The 27,710-nt window shown below is 44.9% G+C and overlaps 1 protein-coding gene across 2 annotated transcripts in view; it reads right to left on the minus strand.

Annotated features, from left to right (window-relative positions):
• The window catches only part of LOC147462642 (Zn-dependent exopeptidases superfamily protein), a 126,679-nt gene extending 100,289 nt beyond the window's left edge, over window positions 1-26,390 (minus strand). The window contains exon 1 of one of the 2 annotated variants that reach the window (XM_086484708.1): window positions 26,037-26,390. In XM_086484708.1, coding sequence (XP_086340834.1) covers window positions 26,037-26,336 — 300 coding nt within the window. In that variant the 5' untranslated portion in view covers window positions 26,337-26,390. The remainder of the gene's footprint in view (window positions 1-26,036) is intronic. The other variant, XM_086484716.1, reaches the window with a different exon arrangement.
• Window positions 26,391-27,710: the final 1,320 nt, after the last annotated feature.

Consider the following 27,710-nt stretch of genomic DNA (forward strand, 5'->3'; position numbering starts at 1 on the left):
TGCTCCACATAAACTTCATTATCCAAATCTCCATTCAGAAACGCATTGTGCGTATGGTAGTCATGCGAGCGGTGGGAGTAAAGGTCTCCTCGAAGTCCACGCCTGGTCGCTGTGTGAAACCCCGAGCAACAAGTCTCGCCTTGTGTTTGTCGAGGGAACCATTGGCCTTGTACTTTGTCTTGAAAATCCATTCCGTAGAAACCACCTTCCACTTGTTGGGCTTGGGAACCAAAGTCCAGGTTTTATTCCGATCGATAGCGTCCAGATCTGTCTGCATGGCACGCTTCCAGGAATCATGATGGAGTGCTTCCTCCACCGAGGAAGGCTCAACTGGTCAAGCCTGAATCTAAGACATGAGTGCAAAGTTCACAAACTCTGCGCCGTCATAAACTTGCCTCTGCTTGAGGCATCCAGAACGTTGAGGCTGGCCAGGGTCTGGCGGTGCTGGTAACTTCGTGACTCCAAAGGAAGAAACCGTAGAGTACAGCCAACCAAGAGCTAACTTCTCCTTGCAAGGTGGGACCGCCTCCACCGAAGGAGAACTATCATCCACATCAAAATCGGAATCTAACATGGCATGATCGGGTGAAGTAATTGGCTACGGTGTAGAGGATACAGGGATAGGAACAAGGATAGGGGTAGGATCAGGTGTAGGAGGTGGACGAGGAGGAGGTAGGGAGGGTATAGGCTTGGATGTTGCCCCCTCTACAGGTGTGCTGAAAAGCTCCATGAAGGTCTTGGCGTCACGATCATAAAGCCGGTATCCATCAGACTCGTTAATAGCCCAGGAAGATGAGCTTCTTCGCCTCGAAGTCTAACTTCTGTCGCTTCTCCTTTGGCACATGGACAAAGGCCGGACACCCAAAACTCGAAAGTGTGAGACGGAGGGCTTGCGCCCGTAGTAAGCCTCATAAGGAGTCATGTCCTGCAAAGCATGGGTAGAAGAACGGTTATGGATGTAAACCGCCGTGTTGCACACCTCTACCCAGTAAACCTGGGGCAAAGAAGCATGTGCAAGCATCGCACGAGCCATCTCCATGATAGTCCGGTTCTTACGCTCAACAACTCCGTTCTGGGAAGGAGTGTAAGGAGTAGTCAGCTAGCGCTGGATGCCCTTTGACTTGCACCACTATACAAAGTCCTTTGAGGTGAACTCACCCCCTCTGTCTCAGCGAATACAATTGGCATGCAAGTCCTCCTTTTCAACCAACATCTTCCAATGTCGAATGAAACGAAAAGCCTCCGACTCGAGCTTTAAAAACGAAGCCCAAGTGTACCTGCTGAAATTATCCACAAGCACAAGCAAAAACTGTGAGCCAAAAAATGAAGGAGTGCTCATCGGGCCACATAGATCAATGTGAACCAGTGCGAGTGGTGCCGAAGCTCTGTCGGATGCTTGCTTCGGGAAGGCAACCATGTGTTGCTTGCCCATATGGCAAGCCTCGCATAAGCCTGATGAGGAGTGTATCGTTGATGGACCCTCCACCATAGAGGTCCTAGCAGCCTGTTGAAGCTGCTGATAGCATAGATGTCCAAATTGTGCATGCCATAGAGAAGAAGACTCCGTGGTCCGAGACAGAAGAGCAGTGAGGCAGTATAGGGAACCATTGCGCTCACCGCGTGCAAGGATAGTACCTGTCGTAGAATCAGAAATGGTCACTGTGCCACTCCCAAAGGGTATGTCAGCTCCCTCAGAGTCCAAACTCGACACAGAGAGGAGGTTGAAGGCCATGTACGGAACGTAAAGCGCCTCCACTGAACTGAACTTCGGTTCTAAGGTAGAACGAAAGAGGGTAATCTGGCATGTGCCGGACACTAGAATCTCATGGTTGTCACCCATAGTGGCGGTCTACCCGTGAGTCTCCCTGAGAGAGGTAAACCAAGACTATTGCGGAGTCATGTGAGTGATGGCTCCACTGTCAACAACCCAAGTACCTAACTACGATGTAGCAAGAGCGTGGTCTATGTCGCAACAGCAGCCATCCCCGCCGTCTCGTGAGAGGCTACAACTGCAGTCGAGGCTGTCTGTTTCTCCCTGTTGGCCTCGTCTCGCTTCTTCTTTCTGCATTCTGATTCTCTGTGCTCTTTCTTGTGGCAGTGGTAACATTTGATGTCCTTCTTCTTCTTCTTCTTCTTATATTTACCTTTCTTGTTGCCTCCTTGAGCTATCAAAGCTCATTTTGCATCAACAGCACCTCCGGCTCTAAATGCAAAGTGCCCCTCGATCTGTCTGAGGGAAGGGAGAATCACGTCCCACATGGGAAAAGAGGAACGTCCAGATGTTCTCTGAGAGTAGGGATCAAAGCGTGGGGGAAGCTTGAATAGTAAGAGGCCAGCCATGCGTGCCAAGGTGATGTCGCCTCTAGCAGAGACAAGGTCGTCCCAGAGTTCCCGCATGCGGCGGGTCAACCCATCGAGTGAGTTGAAATCCTTGAACTGGAGGTTGTAAGACTCCCGTTCAAGTGTGATCTATCTGGCAACGAGGTCTCCTCAAACTGGTCAAGAATCCATCTCCACAATGGATGTGCATGCTCCTCTTCAGAAACTTCCTTCGTGATGCGGTCCGAGAGGTTCATCATAAGAAAGGTTAAGACTTGTATGTCCCGATCCACCCACTCGTCGATCTGGTCCCGAGTGGCGGTGGGAAGGGAAGGCTTCGTAATCGAATGGGTGAAATCATTCAACCATTCCCACAGTCGATGGTAGGCAATGATTGTGCGGACTTGTGTCCTCCACACAGAATAGTTGTGTAAATCCAACTTCTTCTCCTCAGCAAATTGGGTGAGGGCATAATTGTTGGATGTAGCATTGGCAGATGCCGACATAGGCACAGAAGTGGAAGTGGACGTAGTCGCTGAAGACAGTGGCCCCTTCTGGGACTGTTGTTGTTATCTTTTTTGCTTCGAAGTCGACATGTCGCGTGCTCAAAGAGTAGTCCCAGAGGTAGATCGATAAGATTACAAGTTGCCGATGAAGGTACCGTCTCCAATGTTGTAGCGATCCAAAATAACCGCTCAAACAACCACTGGATGGTGTCCTGACGAGCAAGGGAGTGATCAACCGGTGTCCAAGGTGTAGATCTGCAAGTGCCTATGAGTAGAAGGGTCTCCCGTACAAGTCTTGGCCGCTCTTGGTGTCGCAAGAGGCTTAGCCTTTGCAGAAAACGCAGCAACCTCAAAAACACAGCAAGTGCACAAAAAACACAGCAAGATCTGAAAACGCAGATCCGTCCAGAAAACGCAATAACGCAGGCTGATCTGATGCCGATTTTGGGTGCGTTTTTGTTGCTGGAGGGGAGCGCTAGAGAGGGAGGTTGCAGATCAGACCTGAGATAGAAAACGCTGGCTGTTTTGCAAAAGCACAAGGGGTCCAAAAAACGCTAGGTGAGATCTGGAGTTTCTTTGCGATGGAATGGTGCAGATCTGCTAGCGCTAGGCCTTGGGGAAGAGATCGATGCAAATTCTGTTGGTTCTCGCGACTGATACCATGTGAGAGTGAGCAGGGAAAGGGTGTGAGCCACGCGCACCGAAAACGCTAGAGAGAGAGAGAGAGAGAGAGAGAGAGAGAGAGAGAGTACACAATTGCTCTGCAAATGATGCTCTCAATACACAATCTCGAATTGAATGACTACAAGACCCTAAGCATTCTATTTATAGAATCTTAGGTTCAGGTAGGGTAAAATGTGTAACCGGTGCAAAAAACATAAAAGCCCAAAAATGGCTAAAAATGGGTGCACCCAACCAGGCTTAGAAAATGACTGGCCGGACACGTGCTAAAAGTGTCCACCCATGCAATCTACATGATGTGCGATAGGTGGCCAGCCCAGGACAATCACGGCCGTACAAAATGGCGAAACAACGGTGGTGCAACTCTAATAATGCACACACGGGCACGCGTGCGTGTGTGTGTGCGTGTGTGTGTGTGTGCGCGCGCGTGCTGCCAATGTTTATGCTCTATTACAATCTGATGTATAGATTGTGCGGCATGGTAATCAATCATGGTCTCTCTCCAAATGAGCCTTGTAGTGGAAGCAAACCTTGGCTGGAATCTCGCACAATCATCTACCTTTGAAGGAACGTATTTTCTTGTGGCACTGCTTGGTGGGAGTTTTACCTCTTAGCAGCTTGTTACATGCTCGACATATTGCGCCTTCTCATTGTCTCAAATGTCAAGATACTGAGGAGACTGTGCCGCACTTAATATGGGGTTGTCGCTGCTCCCGATCCTTCATTCGTCGACAGGTGTCTACCGCTCTTCAGTTACGTTTTCTCTCTGCCACTTTCCATAGACGTTTTTGGTTGTTTGGGGACCTTCAGTCTCTACAGTCACAATTCACAGTTTTCTTTAGCTGGATCAGATTTTGGGTTCTCTGGACCAATTGGCACCATTGCAACTCCTTGATGTTTCAAGGCGTTGTTGTTGACCCGTTTCCCTACTTCAAATTTCGTTGGGTCAGGCGTTGCAATTTGCTCATGATGCAGGGGACATTTCTCTTTATACCTACAGGATTTATTTTGACTGTTTCGAGCCCTTGGAGCTTTATGCTGCTCCACTTTTTGTATCTTTTTTGCTTGTATCTATTAGATTAGCTATAGTTCTATTCATAAAAGAATGCTGCTCCACTTTTTGTATCTTTTTTGCTTGTATCTATTAGATTAGCTATAGTTATATTCATAAAAGAATGCTGCTCCACTTTTTGTATCTTTTTTGCTCTATACTACTAAAATAGTATCAAAGCTATCATAGGAGTCCTCTTTGCAATTTTAATTCATCATAGAGGGTAAACTACCCAAAAGAAACCATTCCTAGTGATCTATTGCATAGAGTTCTTTCAACTTTTTACTTTTTAATCAACTCATTGATGAAAAATTCTGCCAGAATATATAGCCATTCTACATTCTACATGGTGACAATATCACCAAAAAAACCAATTCAATACCAGAATGTTCAACCAAGTACTTCATGAGTAGGTTCAATTCAATCGTAAACAATCTTACACAGTTTTAATAGTAGTAATTTTTAAAGGGAAAATTACCCAAAAACCCCTCTAATTTGAGGAAATTCCCAAAATACCCCTGATATTTTGTCATAAATTCCCAAAATGCCCTTCAAATTTTCCAAAATTCCCAAAATACCTCTGGTTGTGAGAGTAAATTTCTTGAAAAATAAATTTTCTTGTAGGTCTTCACAAGAAGAGTGATTGTCTATCGTACAAGATGCTAAAACTACAATTTGAGTTGGTTACGTAGGCTTTGGAGATAAATTGCTTCATTATTTTTAGACATAATTGCCTTTTTTGCGATGGTAACTGGTGACAAAACACATGCTGAGCACTCAAAAACAGATCTCAATTGTCAAAAACGAATGAAGATTATAATATCTTGAACAATCCAACCAAAATAGATACAGGGGTATTTTGGGAATTTTTGAAATTTGAGGGGTATTTTGGGAATTTCCTCAAATTAGAGGGGTATTTTGGTAATTTTCCCTTTTTTAAAACAAAGTCAAAACCAATGATGCTGAAAAATCTTATGTAAAGCACCTTTTTCCTTATAGTCAAGTAATCCTTCTCAAGTCCAGATACCAAGCAACCCTAATCATCACTTAAGGTGGTCAAAACCTATGCTTATTCACCATACAACCAAGCCAATCCTCACAAGGATTCCTAGACATCATCAAGAGTTTTATTCACAAAGAAGTATCACTTTTAATGTCATCTAAACAAGATTTTGTTCCAGAGAACTTCTATGAAAAGAAACCAACAATGTAAGACCACATTAAAAAACAGTCATATCATGAGGGTAACACAAAAATGCTTCAGAAAATTTTATAAAGGACAGTTTAATACTGATTATAACCAAAGTCAAGAGCCCCAAGAAACCATAAAAATCCAAGAAAAAAGGTCATATGTCTAGTATAAAAGAGAATTCTATCTATATAGTTGAGTTGCCTTCTATTGAGTTGTGGCATAGCCAACTTGGTCATATGAGTCAGAAGGCCTATACGATGTGCCATTGCCTGTAGGTTGTTCCCGGGCATGTACGGTGGTGCCGGGCATGTACGGTGGTGCTAGGGGCCCGAGTTGAAAAGAGACGGTTCGCTGCTTCTCTGCGTTTTTCACTCATTTGGGGCTGATTTTGGCTGTAGTGGGCAAATTTGAAAATTTCCTCTCTTCTACCTCGACCTAGCCTCATCACCGGCATGAAAAAGTAGAGAAGCTCGTGGAGGAGAGAACTGTGCGCTACGAAGTAGGTTGGAGAAAGTGAAGTGAAGGATCGGCATTTTAAAACGCGAGAGCAAGGCCTCGTGCTTGCTGGCGTTCCTTAGCCCCAAGGTCTGCGTTTTTGAGTTGGCGGTGTTCTGTGTGAGTTTTGAAAATGCAAGTAAAAGCTGCTTGGTGGGGCTGGAGCAAGGGAAGCTAGCGTTTATCACTAGCATTTTGATATGCTAGGAAAATCGCCACCTCCAATACCGCTAGTCAAGTGAAGCATGGCCCCTATTCTCAGGACCTCGCGACAGCATTTTGAAATGCCAGCAAGGCAAGCTTCAAGTTTCGGACAGTGTTTTGGGGGCGTATTGAAAGGGGTCTGGATGGTGGCCTTTGTGTGCCCGTCTCCGTGTTGAGACGTAGTCCAACGCCCAAGGAGGAGACACTGTACATTGGCAAGAAGTCATTGCTTTGACTGTAGGAATATTGAAACGCAGTGCAATGAGAGCCATCGACAAGCTATTGGAATGTGCGTTTTGAAACGCCGGCAATGCAAGGCCGAGATTTCGACCAAGGTTTTGAAGGGCGCCTTAGAATGCTACAATAGAGGGTACTCATGGCAGTGTTACGCTGAGCTTTTCCCTCCCCCCTTGGGCCAACATCAGAAACGCTAGGCAATTGGTGGGGCCTAGGGATAGCTTCCAAGAGTCAAGGCCAAAGAGGTACCCGCATGTTCTTGGCTTCTCCAATGGCTTAAGTGACCAACACCAACGACACGGCTATGGATGGTGACTTAACCATCGAATTAGCCGCCTATGCATTGACACAAATCTCAAGGAAACCGGAAAATTGTTCGGCTCAAAATTGTGGAGCCAAAAGCCAATGCCCGAGTTCGCTAGAGGACAAAGGCATAGGTCAGCTTGACAAGGATGGCAGTACCAGTACTCAGATAGCTGCCCCGGTACCACGAGGTACGACCACAGTTGTTATCAATGTGACTCGACGCTTTGTTTGGCTCAGGAGTTTAAAGCCAAAGGCAAAAGCAGGAACTCACAGATAGACAAAGTAAAAGGCAAGTTGGACAGAGATTATGGTAATAAAGATTTGACAGAGGAGATCGGCATGGCACACGTGGTGGCGGCCACAGTGGCCTCGACGTCAGATTTCTAGTCAAATTGCAAGTGTCGCCACTAGCTTCAATCAGAGAGAGGCTTGTGTGTGGCAGAGAGGGACAAATAGTACTCCGTATAATTAATTTGGACCCTTGTGTTGGAGTTCAAGTTATCAGTGTTTGGACCCGTAGGTCGGAGTTCAAGGCACGTGTATCTGGCAAGGAACCAATCAGACGTATCTAAAACACTATGGATGAGTGCACCAATCCATTGTTGCTAGTCGGATTATGGACAATATGTGTTTCAAAGTTCATTATCTCGAAAAGTATTTTCGGACATGATGTGTTCATAGTTCATGAATGGGAATTCTTGGACGTAGTGTGGTCTACAGTTCAATTTTCTAAAAGGCAACAGATGCTCAAGATATTCTTCTAAGGTACAAAGTTGAGGGTAGCACAACCGAGGTGTATCCAGTAGACTGATCAACTACCGGGGTGTCCATGGTAGCTTCTTCATCAACTTGGTCTCACTATATATGTCCACTATCATCTATGAGCTGCAAAGAGGGTGTTAAGAGTTTTGGCATCTCAAGTGAACTGCCCAATGTGATCCCATTATTTAGTTTGGCTTTTAGGTATTTATTTTACTTATTTGTCAAAGTCAGGGTAGGGCAATTAGTATGGTTGCTATAAAAGCAACCCTCAACCCCCATTGTATTATCATCAATTCATTGTCAGCTTCAGCTCTCTCTCTCTCTCTCTCTCTCTCTCTCTCTCTCTCTCTCTCTCTCTCTCTCTCTCTCTCTCTCTCTCTCTCTCTCTCTCTCTCTCTCTCTGCTTGTGTACGCTTCCGCATCGTCGACTTTGACAAGTCCCCCCCACCCACCCCCCTAAACGTATATTTATTACTAAGGAGAAGTCTATACAAGCACTTGAACCGAACGTATTACCACGTTCATTCTTGTCAGGTGCAACGGAAGAGAATAAGGATTTTGCTCGGGTTTAGTACTCCGCATACAAACACGAGGGACACTTTACTTCACTTGAAAGAATTAAACCGAAGTGAATGATAGAGAGAGACGAGAGAGAGAGAAAAGAGACGACACATGGATGTCGGGTCCCAACCCTCAAGGGCCCCCTTGCTCTGTTGCTAGAGCAAGTATTTTCTTTATTCTTGCACAATGCTGCTACAATGACTAAATGTTGAGATGTTGATGCTAATGGGTACAAATGCTACTAATGTTGGGTAATGAGGTATTGAAGGGGACTATGTCGAAGACGATGTCGTCGACGACGGGTACTGCGGGTTCTATGTCGAAGACGGGGAGGTCGACGACAGGTACTGTGGGTTCTATGTCGAAGACGGGGAAGTCCACGACGAGGTACTAAGGGTCTTTGTCAACAACGACGAAGTCAATGATGGTATTGTGTCGAAGACGATGAAGTCGACGACGGTTCTGTGTCGAAGACAATGATGTCGATGACGGGGTCTATGCCGAAGACGCTGATGTCGACGACAACCACTGCTTGTCTATGTCGACGACAATGATGTCGACGACGACGACGATGGTGACTGTGACGATGACGATGATGATGTCGTCGTCAAGTTCGGAACTGCGATGATGATGACGAAGGTGTCATCGTCAAGATAAGGATCTTTGATGACGATGGAGATGGTGTCGTCATGTAACAAACTACTGACGTGTGGACCTACTGAAGAACCGAGCTACCGGCCGAGGGGCCTAAACCCTAAAAGGAACAAGCAACAGAAGAAGTGTCACAGAGTGATGACATGGTTGCCCGAGAGCAGAAACCCTAACCCTAATTTCTGTCAAAAACCCTAACTGCTAAAACCCTAATTCTGGAAACCCTAACCCTAAAACATGCAAACCCTAATTCTGAAAACCATAACCCTAAAACCTGCAAACCCTAATTCTGAAAACCCTAACCCTAAAACCTGCAAACCCTAATTTCTGCCAGAAACCCTAACTGCTGAAATCCTAACCCTAAAACCTGCAAACCCTAATTTCTGCCGGAAACCCTAACTGCTGAAACCCTAATTCTGGAAACCCTAACCCTAATTCTGCTGCCAGAAACCCTAAAACTGCAGAAACCCTAACCCTAACCCTAAGGACAGATTTCTGTGTTTTGCGACGTGGCAAGCTGTACGGATTTCCATGATTTACGCTGGCAGCTTTTTGGCTTTGCTTTTGAACCAGAAGCTTTTGAGTTTTAAAGGCTTTTTACTATAACTACTTTTCAGGCCAAGGGCCTTTAAATATGAGGCTAGGGCTCATTCTCTGGCATGCTTCAGTACGAAGCTGCAGAGTCTGGAGTACCGGCTTGTACTGTGTTGATGCAATATAAAGAAATACCGAAAGGGGCGCCAAGGTTTGGGGCCAATACTCTCTGGGGTGGAATTCCACCACTCCGTGTCGCGTGTCGTCTCTCTCTCCATTTCAGTTCAATTGTTATTTGAAGTGCTTAAAGTTGTTCAGTCTGTTCTTTTCTATTGGCACGTGTTGCCCGCCTTGTGACAGTGGTATCAGAGCATAAGGCGTGTGCTTTTCTGAAAGCATACCGGTCCTACAAAAGAGGAGACAGAGCTATTGGAATTTGATTCGAGGTATCTTCGCCCTCCAACCCCCCTCCAACCCGGACTTATTATCCACTCCCACCCTTACTTCATCGCGCATGCAGATGTTGATGTCTACAGCTACCAAGCAGCATACTCCAAGTACTTGGCAAGCTTTCAAGAAAATTTTTGCCCGAAATTATATGGTTTCTGACATCTTCCTTCGGAGTGCAACTTCTGGCAGAGTGGGGTATCCTGAAATGCTTGCCATAGAAACCCTAGCAGATTATAGCTTGGAATTTCTCGATATCTCCCAGTAGATGTCTCTTCACAAGCAGGAGATCCAGTGTGATTGCTATCTTGGGACTACCATCGCCGCCAAAGAAACATTGTCTGTCCAAGAGCTGATGGACCATGCCGTGCTCGGCTACAACCTTATGAAAGAAACCTAACCCTAATTTTTGGTGCAAGTTTCGGGATGGAAAGTCAGTCGACTTTTCGAGCTCGACTCATGTCGAGATTGCTTTTTAAGTTTGAGTTCTGTTTGAGCTTGTTTGGTGATCCTGTTTGGAATTTGTTTGAAATGGATGGTATCTGTTTTGAACGTGTCTTGGTGCCGATTTGAATTGTTTGACTCTGGTTTTAATACTGGTTTCAATGATTGGTGATTTTACTCTCGGGTGGAGTAGTGAGAAATTATGTTTGAGAATGCTTGTTCATACTCATGGCCCTGACCCTTGTGGTTATTTGCGGGGGGAGTATTGAATGATTGAAAAAGTGTTGTTGTTACTCATGGCCCGGACCCTTGTGGTTATTTACGGGGGGAGTATTGTTGTTGTTACTCATGGCCCGGACCTGGATGGTTATGCGGAAGGAGTATTAAGAAGTCTGAGCAGTGGTTACTCTCAGCACCTCCAAACGACGCAGGCTGTGGTCTTGGGGGGGGCGTTTGCTTGTAAAAGGCCTCTATATCTCATGGCCCGGACCTTTTTAGGTTATTTGCGGGAGGAGTGATGAGGGAGTCGTTGAACAGCTCATGGCCCGGACCTAAATGGTTATTTGAGGGGGAAGTGTTCATCGGCGGCTTTATGTTTCTATGTCTTGTAACATGCATATGTGAGCATTTGTGTTGCATTGTGATGTGCCAACCACTGAATATTCCTAATTGGATGAGATTGCCTGGGTATGTAATTTTAGTGCATCAAGACACTCGAGGAAGATCAGTACGGTCTAGGTGTGATGGCTAATTTTACTACGCCGGAATATCAAGAGTTCCGATCTGGACGAAAGGAGAAGCTAACTCCTTGATCAAAACAGCCGATAGGAGCAGCTAACTCCTTGATCAAAAGAGCAGAAAGAAGAAGCTAACTCCTTAATAAAAAGAGCAAACTGATTGTCCCTCGGAATGACCCTCGAAAATTCTTGAACTAACTTGAGTTGTTTTGCAGATATGCTGTAATCGCGGACGATTACTCTCTTTCAAGAAGGGGAGATGTAACAAACTGCTGACGTGTCGACCTACTGAAGAACGGAGCTACCGGCCGAGGGGCCTAAACCCTAAAAGGAACAAGCAACAAAAGAAGTGTCACAGAGTGATGACGTGGTTGACCGAGAGCAGAAACCCTAACCCTAATTTCTGCCAAAAACCCTAACTGCTGAAACCCTAATTCTGGAAACCCTAACCCTAAAACCTGCAAACCCTAATTCTGAAAACCCTAACCCTAAAACCTGCAAACCCTAATTTCTGCCAAAAACCCTAACTGCTGAAACCCTAATTCTGAAAACCCTAACCCTAAAACCTGCAAACCCTAATTTCTGTCAGAAACCCTAACTGCTGAACCCAAATTCTGGAAACCCTAACCCTAAAACCTGCAAACCCTAATTCAGCTGCCAGAAACCCTAAAACTGCAGAAACCCTAACCCTAACCCTACGGACAGATTTCTGTGTTTTGCGACGTGGCAGGCTGTACGGATTTCCATGATTTACGCTGGCAGCTTTTTGGCTTTGCTTTTGAACCAGAAGCTTTTGAGTTTTAAAGGCTTTTTACTATAACTGCTTTTCAGGCCAAGGGCCTTTAAATATGAGGCTAGGGCTCATTCTCTGGCATGCTTCAGTACGAATGTGCAGAGTCTGGAGTACCGGCTTGTACTGTGTTGATGCAATATAAAGAAATACCGAAAGGGGCGCCAAGGTTTGGGGCCAATACTCTTTGGGGTGGAATTCCGCCACTCCGTGTCGCGTGTCGTCTCTCTCTCCATTTCAGTTCAGTTGTTATTTGAAGTGCTTAAAGTTTTTCAGTCTATTCTTTTATATTGGCATGTGGTGCCCGCCTTGTGACACATCAAGATAGGGACTTGGACGACGATGACGATGGCAACGACGACGATGGTGTCGAGACTCGACGACGACAACGTCAAGGCTGAAAACTGAAAACGCTGGGCTGTCTGCTGAAATCTGAGAACAAAATCTGAAAACGCCAGGCTAAACTGGGTCTTCTTCTTCTTGAGAAAACGCTAGGGCTCCTGCTGAGGTGTTGTTTGTCTGCTGGGTGCTTGCCTCCTTGAGTCCCTGCTACTTCTGCTTCTACTGAGTGCCCAATGGGTTTCTTTTATAGATCTTTAGCAATTTGCCCTACCTACTTTTCCAACAAACTTACAAAAAGAATTCTAGAAGTCACTTTTAATAAAATGACTTATAAAAGGTGGTTCACGCGGTAAAATGCCAGCATGATGAAATGAATGTTCTTGTGCAAGAGAGGGTATGCAAGTGTGACTGACCCGGACATGCATGTCCTGCTAGAGGCTCACAAAGGTGCCAGGCTCAGTCCTAAGCTAAGACCCATGCTAGACTATGGCAGAAGCGTGTCTACGTGGTGCAAGTGAAGTGCGCACGTGACAGTTCTAGAATAAAACTCGGTGGTTCCTAAAAGCCTCAGCTTCCTATTCCTAGGGAAGAACCCTATTCCAAGGAACTTCCGTTCCCTATATGGAATCCTCGAGAACCAAGGTTCTCGCCTCTGGATCTCACCTTCCAGATTCAGGGCATGGCATCCCTACAACTCTTTTCCCAAAGTCCTCTTCTTGCAGAACAACTCTGCTTTCCTGGACGCAAAGTCCTTTCTTGGGAATCTCAACTTCCGGATCCCAACTCGAGAGTCTTACCACTCTCAAGTCCATGGATCTACTCCCAAACTCAGGGTGCGAAACCCTTGGGCTGATCCGATTCTAGTTCCTCAAAGCGCTTTTCTCCTGCAGAGGCTCATGCCTTCCTCTGTTCCTACACCCTCGTGAAGAGGAAGTACACCTCCAAACAAATACTAAGAGATCATAACATGAAAAACGTTACCTTGGAAGTCTCGACACTCGAAACGCAACTCGGTTCTTGAAAAACAACTCCTTGGAAGAGATCTCTACACAGAGAATCCTCTCTTCCAATCAGAGATCTCTTCCAATCCTACACACAAAAGAGGTGTATTCTCGGGTTCCCACTCAAAAATCAGTCCCATCTACGACATTCATGGGCTGAAAACAGAGAAAAACAGCAGCTTGTCGCGATGGAAACGCTCTCCGAAGGCACTTCTTCGCGATGGAACTGGCCCACTCGGTCTTGGTGACGTCTTGTACACTTGGGACAGCCATAGGGAGCACCGGCAGTGTCATCTTCGCGGCTGATAATCTGCAGCAGCCTGTCACAAACGGGAGCACATAACAATATAAAATATACTCGGATAAATAGAATTTATCACTTAATATTGAAGCCAAAGGATATAGAGATAAATAAATAGAGAGAGAGAGAGAGTGAGAAGATCGACCCAGTACTGGGGACCAGAAGATGGGCTGGTCCCCCCCCTTAAAAGGATTCTTTATTAGGGAGAATCTTTTTACAAGCACAAGAACCGGAGAAAACCCCTCCGTTCTAAATCTTTGACTCGATGGTCGTTCCTTCCCGTAAGGGGAAATCCAAGAGACAAACTCTCAATCCTTTTTCCGTCTGTACTCGGAGTCGAGACTCCGCAGACAATTTCCGAATTCCGTCTCGGAATTCCAAAGAGTAGGCCGAAGCCTTCTCGCTTCTCCTTCGCGATGAAGTACCTGCAAATACACACGCAAACACGCGACAACAATTCGTATGGCGAATCCACAATAGATACCTGTCGCTCTTGCGCGGGGAAAGCGACTTCCGTGCTTCATAGTCTTGCGATCTCTTGCGTTATCTGGCGGCAGTCTTCTCTTGCTGACGTTGGTAACCTCCTTTCAGTGAGGGCATGTGGTGCTTTTATAGCTCCTTCGCCACGGCACGAATAGCTGCTCGCGTAGAGATCGCGGCCGTTTTTCTTTTTCTTTTTCTTTTTCAAAAAAAAAAATCGTTTTTTTTTTCTGTTCTACCCGAAATAGGGAGAGAGAATTCACTGGCTGGTTTTGCTGCTTTATTTTCTAAGTGGCTACCCACTTATTAAGTGGACGGCCAGCATATTTTAAAATTGGTCTGAACCTGCCCAAAAACTCAATAAAACCTTATAAGTTTAAAACAATGCTTTTTCCACAACACTTCCCAGGCATCCCTTGATGCAACCACATGCACAAATGCAATGCAGATATACATTCCTCGCGAGAAAGCGTTTGCTCTTCCCGGAAAACTCATTAAAATATTCCGCTTTTTAAGAAAAGCTTCTCAGAATCCATCTTTATTCTTGTGCTTGCGTCTTTACGCGTATTCCTCTTTCCAGTTCGGATTTCCTCTCGACTATGGATATCCCCTTTCTGATGCACCCGTCACCCACCTTGTGACGCATCATGAATACCCATCACCTAGTCCTTTCCTACCGAACTTACGGTACAATCCCCTTCACGATGCTCTCTGTCACCCATCCTATGACGCATCAGAGATGTCCGTTCCCGGATGGTCGGATACTTCTTCCCGATGCTCTCTGTCACCCATCCGATGTGACGCATCAAAAGTACCCGTTCTTGGTGGCCTTACAGATATTCCCGTTCACAGTGCTCCCGTCATTACTTTGAATGACGCACTAAGAATACTCTGTACTCGAATGTCTCTAGTGAGAAAAACCCTCTCACTTAAAATTCCAATAATTCATTTAGAATTATTTTTCTTGGTGTTCCAAGTGAGAAAACCCTTCTCACTTATAAATCCAATAATTCATTTAGAATTATTTTTCTGTTAGATAAAGCCAATTTAGCAACATCCCTCTCACTTATAAACAGTTGTCCTCAACTGTAGAGATCCAACTGAACTGCCGGGGAGAAACCGGAAAATTTCAAATCTTGCTCAATGGTGAGTTGAGCCAGTCCTTTCTCAAAAGAGAACTTAGAAATTAAATTAAACAAAAATTCAATAATTCAATACTTACCTTGCCAGTTCATGTCTTCCTCTAGTACCTCGAGGATATCCTTCACCATTCATTAAACTTACGAGCCATGTAAGAACTCGTCATTCGCGTCTTTTCGAGAATCTGTTAACTCAATTCCACCTTCTCAATCCCGAGAAGAATCATCCTCCTAAAAATAAATTTAGGTCTATGTCCTTGCGCATAACCTTGCGCTATTAGTCCTGAGGATATTAAACCTCTTGTGTCCTCCCACATAGGGAATGCCCAAATCATAAGAGTATTAATCTCGATGTCTTCCTTCACAAACAAAGTGTGTGATCACCTTAAAGAAGGTTCTTGTTTTGGATCGTCACTCAACGTAGGCGGACGGTTCCAATCCGAAGATTCCTTGTGCACGGCGCACTTCCTTCCAATCTTTTCCTCCTTGCAAGCATCAACGACGCCTTGCAAAATCTCAGGCAGATAGGATTCTAGCCATAGCATTTTCTGAACGTACGTTCAAACCCGGTTCACAATAGAGAGAACCCTCTTTGATTCTCAGGGATATTCTCCCATATGTAATTCTTACCATTTTGAAACGGTTGGCGAATTATATTCTTACGAACAAAATAGTTCAAATTTATTCCAGCAGCGTGTAAATGCTACTTGACCTGCTCATGGAGAAACATATACCGCAACCAAAAGTTGCTACTGTAATGGTAAAAGCACATAGCGTACTCAATGATCAACGACCATCGGAAAACCTCTTCTCCGTAGAGAAACTCAAATTCCTTCTACCAAACACATCTCAAATAGAGATTCTCGTGTTGGAATACTCTTGCGCGCAAAAAGGCGCTCAAGAGAGTATAACAAACTCTCGTCCAGTTCCTTGGCATAGGTCTGCATCTTCGTGTGTTATCCATGTACTCAAAAGTGTACATAATTCTTAAGCTGTGTTAAGGTTTCGGTGAACCTGGGAAATTACCTTCCCTTCGTAAGATCCTTAGAGCGAAGACGCTCAACCTGACGAGCCCTTGGCTCGATCTTAGAGCAAAACCCGCTCATCAAATAAACTAGGATTTCAATCTTTGGATTCCTCGAGCACAGGCTGTAGTCGTCGCTTGTTCCTTCCCTCCTAAAGAGAGTGTTCATTCACTTGTGCAAAAAGCACTACTATATCTTCCCTTACCGTGTAGGGGGTGTGGGCTTAAAGAGTACTCAAGCTTCATTTTGCTTGAAAGCTCAGAATGGTTCCATCATAATTTCCTACCCACAGTAGCAGGTAATCTGTTCGAGAATTACCGGATACCAGATCAATAGTTGACCTTCCGGCTAGTTAAGCAAACCAATTCATCTCAGAAAACAATGTTTCAACTTGATCCTGCTCTCATAAACACTCGAGAGTGATTGTCCTGGTTAGACACGTGCATATCTCGTGCATAAAAGCAATACACAGTTGATGAGTGTCTCAAAGATTTAACTTTGATTAAAGACCTGCCCTCCCACTTTAAGTTTGAAGGTCTACTATTCAAAAACTTAGGAGTTAGATTGAATTCCCTTACTTTCTCCGGATAGCAACGTATCCTTCGAGGAGAGGTAACAAAAATTCATTGTTTCTGTGTTCAATGGTTCCCGTCCCATTGCGGGGATTAAAGTCTATGTACACTAAGGTGTACACTTTCAGCTTTTATCGCTGACTCCACCATCTGCTGCAAAGCATCTTGCAAATGCGTCTACAAAATTCGGGCAAAAGTCCTTCGTTGAATTTCATCTTTCCTTCCTCAGAGAGGATCGAGAGTGGAGCTCCCTTGGCAAGAGTGAACCACTACTTGCTTTGACTCACTCGTGTTCCTATTGGGCAAAACCATCCCAATCTTCTTGGATGCCTTCCTCAAAGTATAGAGGAAAAAAATTTGTCGAAAAATTCAGCCTTGAATTGAATCCAAGTCTTGTTGTAAGTTACTTGCAGAGCTTTGGTATACCACCAAGTACTTGCAATTCCCTTGAGGTGTTTAATCACATGCCTCATCTTCGACGCTTTTTCAGAAATTGCCGTTTGCAAAGGCAACTTCAAACTTGTCGAATCAAAGCGGTAGCTTTCGGGGCATCTTCCCTTCCGTCAAAAGTATCAAACTTGACTGGAAGTGTTCCTAGGTCTAGAGACCTTCTTCATATCCTTCCCGAAATGACAGGATTTCATGGCTATAGTTTTGGATTAACGTTCATGGATATTTTCTGGATTCTGAAGAATCTCGAGCATTCCGCTCCTTGGATTCTCTAGGTTCTTGAGCATCATGCTCTTGTCGCCTTCTCAAAGAATCCAAAGCCTTGTGTCGACTTCTTGCAGAGAGAAAAAAAAATTCCAACTCTGCGAGCTTTTCCTTGCAGGACTTAGGGTTCCGCCTGCTTACTTCTCTCTTGGCTTGTCATGGCTTCTTCCCGTATCTTCCCACAGTCGTCCTCCTTTACAGAGAAAGAGAGGAGACCATGCTCTGATACCACTGTCACAAACGGGAGCGCATAACAATATAAAATATACTCGGATAAATAGAATTTATCACTTGATATTGAAGCCAAAGGATATAGAGATAAATAAATAGAGAGAGAGAGAGTGAGAAGATTGACACAGTACTTGGGACCAGAAGATGGGCTGGTCCCCCCCCCCCCCCCCCTTAAAGAGGATTCTTTATTAGGGAGAATCTTTTTACAAGCACAAGAACCGGAGAAAACCCCTCCGTTCTAAATCTTTGACTCGATGGTCGTTCCTTCCCGTAAGGGGAAATCCGAGAGACAAACTCTCGATCCTTTTTCCCTCTGTACTCGGAGTCGAGACTCCGCAGACAATTTCCGAATTCCGTCCCGGAATTCCCAAGCGTAGGCCGAAGCCTTCTCGCTTCTCCTTCGCGATGAAGTATCTGCAAACACACACGCAAACACGCGACAACAATTCGTATGGTGAATCCACAATAGATACCTGTCGCTCTTGCGCAGGAAAAGCAACTTCCGTGCTTCGTAGTCTCGCAATCTCTTGCGTTATCTGGCGACAGAGTCTTCTCTTCCTGACGTTGGTAACCTCCTTTCAGTGAGGGCATGTGGTGCTTTTATAGCTCCTTCGCCACGGCACGAATAGCTGCTCGCGTAGAGATCGCGGCCGTTTTTTTTTTTTCCTTCTTCTTTTTCAAAAAAAAAAATCTTTTTTTTTTCCTGGTCTACCCGAAATAGGGAGAGAGAATTCGCTGGCTGGTTTTGCTGCTTTATTTTCTAAGTGGCTGCCCACTTATTAAGTGGACGGCCAACATATTTTAAAATTGGTCTAAACCTGCCCAAAAACTCAATAAAACCTTATAAGTTTAAAACAATGCTTTTTCCACAACACTTCCCAAGCGTTCCTGGATGCAACCTCATGCACAAATGCAATGCAGATATAGATTCCTCGCGGGAAAGCGTTTGCTCTTCCCGGAAACCTCGTTAAAATATTCCGCTTTTTAAGAAAAGCTTCTCAGAACCCATCTTTATTCTTGTGCTTGCGTCTTTACGCGTATTCCTCTTTCCAATTCGGAGTTCCTCTCGACTATGGGTATCCCCTTTCTGATGCACCCGTCACCCACCTTGTGACGCATCAGGAATACCCATCACCTAGTCCTTTCCTACCGAACTTACGATACAATCCCCTTCACGATGCTCTATGTCACCCATCCTATGACGCATCAAAGATATCCGTTCCCGGATGGTCGGATACTTCTTCCCGATGCTCCCTGTCACCCATCCGATGTGACGCATCAGAAGTACCCGTTCTTGGTGGCCTTACAAATATTCCCGTTCACAGTGCTCCCGTCATTACTTTGAATGACGCACTAAGAATACTCTGTACTCGGATGTTTCTAGTGAGAAAAACCCTCTCACTTAAAATTCCAATAATTCATTTAGAATTATTTTTCTTGGTGTTCCAAGTGAGAAAACCCTTCTCACTTATAAATCCAATAATCCATTTAGAATTATTTTTCTGTTAGATAAAGCCAATTTAGCAACATAGCCCCTCATGGATACTAGCGCTGGCCTTTTTTGATCGCTGCAACTGTCCCTCACACCCACAACTGAGGGCACTAGGTTGCTTTTGTAGCTCTTGGCAGCCCGGCAAGAATAGTAGAGGTCTGGCTGGCAAAAATAAGGTAGAATTGGGGCGCCTGGGGCTAGCAAGAGAGATCGCCTTGTTTTTTCTACTCAAAAGAGGGAGGGAGAGAGGGCGCCCTGATTTGCTGCCCTACTTTTGCAGATGGCTGCCCACTTATTAAGTGGGCGGCCAGCCAATCTTTTAAAAATGATTTGAACCTGCCTGAAAACTCAATAAAACCTTATAAGCTGAAAATGAATGCTTACACTGCATTTCCCAGGCATCCCTGGATGCAACAACATGCACAAATGCAATGCAGACATAGACTTCCTCGCGGAAAAGCAACCTGCTTTCTCAAAAAGCATCTGTTTTTCCTCAACGTTTCCTCTTAACCCATCTTCATTCAAGTGTTGTGCACAATTCTAACACAATTAGGAATTTCCTCCCACCTATGGAATATTCCCTTTCAGATGCCCCTGTCACCCACCTTGTGAGTAGTGACGCGTCAGGAATACCCATCACCTAGTCCTTTCCTACCGAACTTACAGTACAATCTCCTTCGCGATGCTCTATGTCACCTATCCTATGACGCATCAGAGATGTCCGTTCCTGGATGGTCGAAGACTTCTTCAGAGAAGATCCATGTCACCCATCCGATGTGACGCATCAGAAGTACCAATTCCCAGTGGCCTTACAGATATTCCCTTGACACTTCTTTCGACGTTCTTCTACAGGCCCAGATTTATACATTTACATTGAGGGAGAATTGGTGACTCTGTTATCCTCTATGTGGACAATCTTGTGATCACATGTAACCCATGTTGAGCACATCCACGGTATTATGGAGACCTTGGCTAAGGAGTTTGAGATGACAAATCTCCTTGCTTCACTGTTTTCTTGGATTGGAGATATGGCAGATAGAGGGGGGCATCTTTCTCTTTAAGGAGCGTTATATCCAAGAGTTGTTGGAAGCATTCGGTAGACTGAGTATAAATCTATCTCAACCCAAGCATACATCACTGAGCACTCATGTGTGACATTAAGACAAAAATTGCTCATCCAAAGCCAATGTCAATGTCGCTGCCGAAAGCAACGCCGATGTTGATGTCAATGTTGAAAGCAATGGCGATGCTAAAAGCGATGCAGAGAGTGTATGGGTGCGTTTGGGAAGAGCGTCAGGCTAATCTGTGTGTATGCCAAAATCAGCCCCTCTTCTCTCTCTCTGATGCTAATACCGAGAGAGAAATCAACTGGGAGAGATGTCGATGCCGAGAGGGAGACCAACTAAGAGCTTCCTGTTGGGGTAAAGCCCCATGTGGCCAGTTAGGCCAGGTGCCCGCCCACTATACTTATTCATTATGTACATAATAGAATAAGGGGGCTCACATGTAGAGAGTGAGTTTTAGCCCCTGCAAACACAAGGTCTCCTCTTCTCCTCTCTTCTCCATCGCTGCGCGCACACACACACGCTCTCACTCACGCACTTCAACTGGTATCAGAGCTCAGGGATTGGGAGCACCATTGGAGCTCAGCCGGGAAGCAGGCAGAGAAGCAGCAAAAACTGCAACACGTTTTTGCAGATCTGTTTTGACCTACCAAAACGTTTTCATTCAAACCGATTCCCACTACCCCTGACCTGTTTTTCGTCCTCTTCAACTTTGCAAAAGAAAGTTTTCTCAAAATCTTCACCAATTTTGAGATACGTCACTCAGACTACCTGCACGTATAGGATACACAGGTGCAGATTTTTACAGATCTGTTTTGACTTGTATAAACAGCACATTTCAGGTCCATTCCCGCGAAGCCCAACCGTTTTTGCGTGGTCTACAACTTTGCAGAAGGAAGTTTCTGCAAATTCTGAGCGGTTTGGAAGATATGAGCTGACAAATTGCAGGGTATTCGAAAAGTTGAAGATTATGTATGCATATTGTGGTGATTTGCTACATTCAGAGAGCTCGGATTGAGCTTTTGTCATTCTCTTGTTTTGCGCATTGATGTTTTTCTCTCAGTGAAGAAAGTGTGGGTTGATATTTTCAGCACATTTATGCGCACACATTGCGAACAGTTCGTGGATGTATGCATTCTTGTGGACTCTAAGGTTCGAAAGTGGTTTCATCACAGGTTATGTGCATTGATTTATGCGATTGAGCAGATTTCGGAAAGTGTGGTGCACGGATTTGTAGAGAGATTTGCAAGCATTTATAGCATGATTGTGAGCTGAATTTTCAACTACTTTGGATGCTCTTTGATACACATTTGGTACATGCTTGATGCTCGTTTATATTGCCATGTGGATGCACATGATGTGCGCTTTTCGGCGGATGGTATTCTTCGCCTTGCAATGGCATATGTGGGCTGATTTTCAGCTGTTTTGAGCATCAATTTGTGTCACATTTTGGTTGATTTGCATCCAAGTTTATGCTAGTATATGCTTCGCTTAAAGAGTGCGGTTGATGCACTTTGTGTTTCGGATTACAGGATTGTTTTCCAAGTTTAAGGAGTTGAGACTTTAGGGCAGCTCATGTATACTTGAGTGCGGATTTTGCGCATGATTTGCTCATGGTTTGGAGCATATTTATGGCATGTATGGTTATTATGGTTAGATCGCCAAATATTGCCGAAACTCTGCCGGATTTTTCTTGCGAGTTTATTTGTTTATGCGCATGGTTTGCGATCGTGTTTTGATTGCATTTGGCACTCAGTGGTTGCTTTGCCATAGTGTTTTGGCATCGCATTGTGAGAGTGTTTGCTCACCGGATTATGTCATTTGACATACATGTGGTAATCTCTTGAGGAGGGAGATTGTTGATGATAGTTTCATCGATTACCACATAGTGCTCTTAGATTAGAGCGGGTGTTTTGGCATCATTTGAGCGGTTTTGCTCACTTGTTTCGTTACATTGATCGCCATATTTTATGATACTTCTCTTAGCCAGCTTATGTTGTATTTTGACAGTAATTGGTGTATGAGTTAGCCAGGCTTTGGCTATTGTCAGTTGATCGATTTGTGCTTGGTCTTGTCACAGGTTATCGCCATGGATTTGGCATGTACATCATTGTCAGGGTTTGTGCTTTTCCATACAAAGTTTGATGAATCAAACTTTGAACATTGGAAAGCAGGTATGCATGATGCATTGACTCAGTTGGGCCAAGTGTTGCCACTACAGGGCATGGATGCCAGGCCAAAGTCAATGACTGACGATGAGTGGGAGGACTTGGATGAGCTTGCACGTTCGACGATCATGTTACATCTTGGTGAGTCTGTCTATCGCATTAGGTTGGATGCATGTACAACTAGAGAGTTATGGCAAAAGATTGTACAGTGCTTTTGGCACAAATGAGTCTAGAGAGATGCCTACAGTCAAAGGACGATCTTGCAGACATAGAGATGTTGTGTGTTGGCATTGTGGTCATACAGGGCATGTACGTAGGCGTTGTTTTCGGCGGATGAGACAGCGCAGGAGACAGCACAAGAGAGATGCTATCACTTTGGATGATGTGGGAGCAGATGTAGCGTATGTGGCTACACATGACGGAGATGTCGACTTTGCTTCCATATTTACTCTTGACTTTCTTATGTCGGTTTTAGACGACACATTACCTTCGCATTGGATACTAGATGTGAGTGCTAGGTTTCACGTCACGCCAAGTCGTGAGTGGTTTAGCACATATGCTAGTGGTATGCTTGGACATGTGTGTCTAGCTGATGGTTCAGTGCATGACATAGTTGGTGCAGGAGATGTCAGACTATCGTTGCCGAGTGGTGCATCATATGTGTTGCGAGATGTACGCCATAAGCCAGGTTTGACACAGAGCTTGATCTCTATGAGTCAGTTATGAAACAACGGATGCCAGGTAGTGTTGGATGAGCACAGTTTCCGATTGCATAGTGGACAACTAGTCATAGCTAGAGGTGCTAGTGTTGGCACGATTCATGCGATGCGAGTACGTCATGTGCGAGACGGGACAGTTTTCGTGAGTACGCAGCCATGCAGAGAGATGAGGCATGTCTCCTTTGCGGATAGGTTGCATGATGCTCCAGCTTGGGAGCATGTTGAGCCAGTTGTGCAGACAATTGTGCAGCAGGGCATGTCATTTGTGGATACGATGACAGATATGGATGGCTTGAGTGCTGAGGATTCAGCTGTGATTTAGTCATTCATGGATATGCTTAGGCCAGAGGCTGATGTATGTGAGTTAGAGCTAGGCATTGCTCTTACCACACAGGGTTCAGGACAGATAGATGCTCTTGGTGCGCATGTGACATGCGATGGACACAAGGATGGATTCCAGGGATCGGAGTTCGGGTGTCAAGGTGATTTCCATGAGTGGAGTTCTGAGCCAGATTTGACTGAGATGGTCAAATTGGCGGATATTGCTAGGATTGCATCAGCATTCGGGATTCTCATGTAGGAGATACTCATCTCGCGACCCGACATAGCATTTGCAGTAGGTGCATTTGCAGTGGGAGCAATTAGTCGTGCAGTGACTGACGTTGGCCTTGAGCATAGGGGTACTTTGCAACGTATGGTGAGATACCTACAGGATGTGTGCGGCTTTGGTGAGAAGTATGGTGTCGATTACTCTATACTTCCTCTACAATTAGAGCTGGATGCACACAGATTCAGTGAGCTAGTGGCGTTGGCTGAGGTCATACTTGTGATGGCCTTGTACAAGTTTTGTATGGTTTTCTCTTCTCTCTCACGGCCACATTGGCCTTTACGTGGGAGGTTGTTGGGATAAAGTCCCTGTGGCCGGTTAGGCCAAGTGCCCGCCCACTATACTTATTCATTATGTACATAATAGAATAAGGGGGCTCGCATGTAGAGAGTGAGTTTTAGCCCCTGCAAACACAAGGTCTCCTCTTCTCCTCTCTTCTCCATCGCTGCACACACACACACACACGCTCACTCGCGCACTTCACTTCCCTCTCTCTTCTCTCACTTCTCAGAGTATGTGTGTGTGTGTGACAAGGAGGCCAGGCACCCGCAAATCGACAGCACGCTCAGGCATCTCCAACGTTTTCTTCAGAAGCAGTCCAGTGTTTTTGCACCAAGATGACCAGCGTTTTCAGCATTTAGGACCAGCGTTTCCAGATCAACCTCCGCCTCGCCGCACCGCACCAATCCGGTAGCAGAACCTCGCCGCAAACATTCTTGTTGCCGCAGATCATCTAGCGTTTTCAGTTTTCAGCCCAAATCAGCCAGCGTTTTATGTTTTCAGCCCTAAGTAGATAGCATTTTTGCATTCTCCACCCTTGCAGGCCTTGGCGGTAGCAGATCAGCCTTTGCCTCGCAGCAGTAGCAAATCCATAGCATCAGAACCTAGTGTTTCTATTTTCAGCCATCAGCCTTCATCGTCGTCGTCAAGTACCACAGCATCTAGAAGCATTGTACCAGACTTTGTGCAATCTATAACAAATACCTCTCTAGCACTAGAGAGGGGGGCCCTTGGAGGAGGGTTTGGGACCCCATCTGGTGTCCTCTCTCTCTCTCTCTCTCTCTCTCTCTCTCTCTCTCTCTCTCTCTCTCTCTCTAGCACTCTCATGTACTTTGCACTCAGTTTCCACTCTCTTAATTTTGGTCATACTCTCATTAAGTCAAGGAAGGCTCTCCCTTCCCATCAGTAAAAGGTCCTATCCGGTAGTATCTCCAAGGAGCACGTTAGGAAGTGAGGGTTGTTTTGTGACTATGCTCGGCCGTATCCAAGGTAGACATACCTTTCTCGACGATGCACTCCACGGTGTCGCCCACCCGGTAGGCTAGCATGAGGGGGGACCCCCATTCCTAGGGTTTCCTAGGGTCAAAATCTCAAGTCTTCTACATCTCTGCTACTAAATGTGTGTCCGGTCACTTTTAGTGAGTTCACATATTTATTAGCATTTTAGGTCATTTATCAAGATCCTGGGGTTTCTGGGCAGGTAGGGCAATTTTGGGAATGCCTATATATGCAAACCCCCCCCCCCCCCCCTCCCTTGTATTTTTGGCATATTGTTCAATGCAGAGTTCCAACGTTTTTGGGCACACTCTGTCTCTAGCGTTTTTGGTGTGTGTTGCTCACTCTCCCTTTCTGTCGTGTTTCCATCACCATCCATCTCTCTCTCCAGTGTTCTCTCTCAGCCATCTCTCTTCCTCTTGCTAGCTAGACACGCTATGCCATTGCCTGCACGTTGTTCCCCTGCCCATACAGTGGGCGGTTCACTCTAGGAGCTTGAGTACGAGGAGATCTATTGCAATAGATCCGATATCCATTGGCCGCCCCGTCCCGAGAGGAGGTTTGCTTGCGGTTGCAGACAAGACAATATAGGGAGTAACCAAGGTAGACTCATCTTGGCCTATTCTTGTGCACACCACAATATACAAAAAAACAGGTTTTCACATCAAAAACAGGTTTTATATAGAAGTGCCAAGCCTTAACTTTCCAAATGACTTGGGACGTTTTGCTCCCAACAGAATTATACTTTCCTTTCCATCCCACCCATCTTTTTTACATCTGTACATGTTTCCAAAAAAATTATAAGTTTTTTTCATCTCGAGAAATATAATTTCAAGCGCCATCCCACCCACATCTGTAAATGTTTGGAAAAGAATAAAACATTGTTCAATCTGGAGAAATAGTCTCTCTCTCTCTCTCTCTCTCTCTCTCTCTCTCTCTCTCTCTCTCTCTCTCTGTGTGTGTGTGTGTGTGTGTGTGTTGTGCAATACCTCAAGAGCTTTGTCGAGAGCTTGAGAGCCCACCGGATGGGGGCCAAGGGCTGTGAGAAATTTAACATGACTGTATGCACGGTGCTCAGAAAACCCTCTTTTGCCAGCATCTGAAGCAGAGAGAGGAACGGGCAACCTGAGGTACTGGAAGAAGTAAACGAACCAAGAAGCTTGAAATATGAGGAAAAGCAAGGCAGCAAAAAGAAGTGCAGCTTGTCGGGAAGTTCGAAGAGGGGAAGGGGGAAGGTCTGCTGCTTGCTCTGCCGTAGCCGCAGGACGACGAGCTTTAGGCCGCATCATGTTCTAACTTCTTACTGTTTTTGGTCTGCAGAAGAACATCGTGAGGTGGGTGGATTTTGGGTGCAAATTATGGACCGTGGATGTAAGTGGATCGGACGGAGGACGCTTATACAATTGCTAGTTTTTTAATATTTTTTTTAGATTTTTGTGAAAGGTGTTGACATTCGTGTGCCTCTTTCTTTAAAGAGGACCATTGAAAATTGGATCACACAAAGTCTTTTTCCTCCTCTTTCACTTTTTTTTTGTTATTTTAGTTTGTAAATCATTTCATTTAAGAGCATGGACTCCATTTCATTAAAAAATTTATTTTATCTTTGTTTATTTAGACTGCTTTTGAAAACCTTAAAGAACAAAGCATTAGTAGTACATTCATATAATTTTGATCCTATGATGTGAAATAATATAATATTTTGATTTGCAAAAAATTCTTTTCATTTAAGACCTCTTAAAAGGACATGATGTGAAATAATGTAATATTTTGATTTGTAAAAGAATCTTTTCATTTAAGACTTCCTAAAAGGACATTTCATAAAAATATTTTTTTATTTTTTATTCTTATTGAATCTACTTTTTCTTAAGAATTTGTTTAATTATTATATATGCTTATTAGATATACTTTTTAGTTTGTAATGGAGTCTCTTTATTTTGTTGTTTTTTAATTTTTTTTAATTTTTATTTTACTTTATTTTATTTTAAAATGTCATTGTGATCTTTTCACATTGTTTAAGTAGATCCATCGTAACAGACAAGGCGTCTCTACTACTTCTTTATAGAGTTTGGCAAAAATATTTTTGGCCTGCAGAAGGCCATAGTGGGGTGGGTGGATTTTCGGTGCACTTTCAGGGGCGTTGATGTAGAGCCATTGGATGCTTGACATGTGTAGCCGAAGGGTTTTGTTAATGCTTTAGGTCTTTTTCCATGGCGTGACCCGAGGAGCTCTGCGTTAATGGAGCGGCACTGAATGTAGGGTCGTAGCACCTACAGAGCAGGTTCCGACGTGCATCGAATGCAAGCACCAAATGCAGAGTTGTACGAGCTACAACGAGATTCTCCCATTGAACGCAGGTACTTGTCGTCTTGTGCATTATTTTGTGTGTGTGCCTGTGTGTACGAGGCTACAACTAGACTTGCCACACGTCACTCACATTGACGATAGGGAGGGGCTGAGTGAAGGTGGCCATCACTTCTCACACAGGAGGAGGTGAAAGGGGTCGCCTCAGTGCGTGCAGAGCCTTCTTGCTCCTAATGCAGGGTCGTAGCACCTATAGTGCAACAATGCGCAGGGTATAGTCAGTGAAGTATTGTCATTGTTGCTCCGAAGGTATAGGCCATGTTTTGCACTGTGCAGCATTCTCAACTTCTCTGTGTGTGACT

The sequence above is a fragment of the Adiantum capillus-veneris genome, chromosome 2, assembly GCF_014529385.1.
Source record: "Adiantum capillus-veneris isolate H3 chromosome 2, ASM1452938v2, whole genome shotgun sequence".
Classification (NCBI taxonomy): Eukaryota; Viridiplantae; Streptophyta; class Polypodiopsida; order Polypodiales; family Pteridaceae; genus Adiantum; species Adiantum capillus-veneris.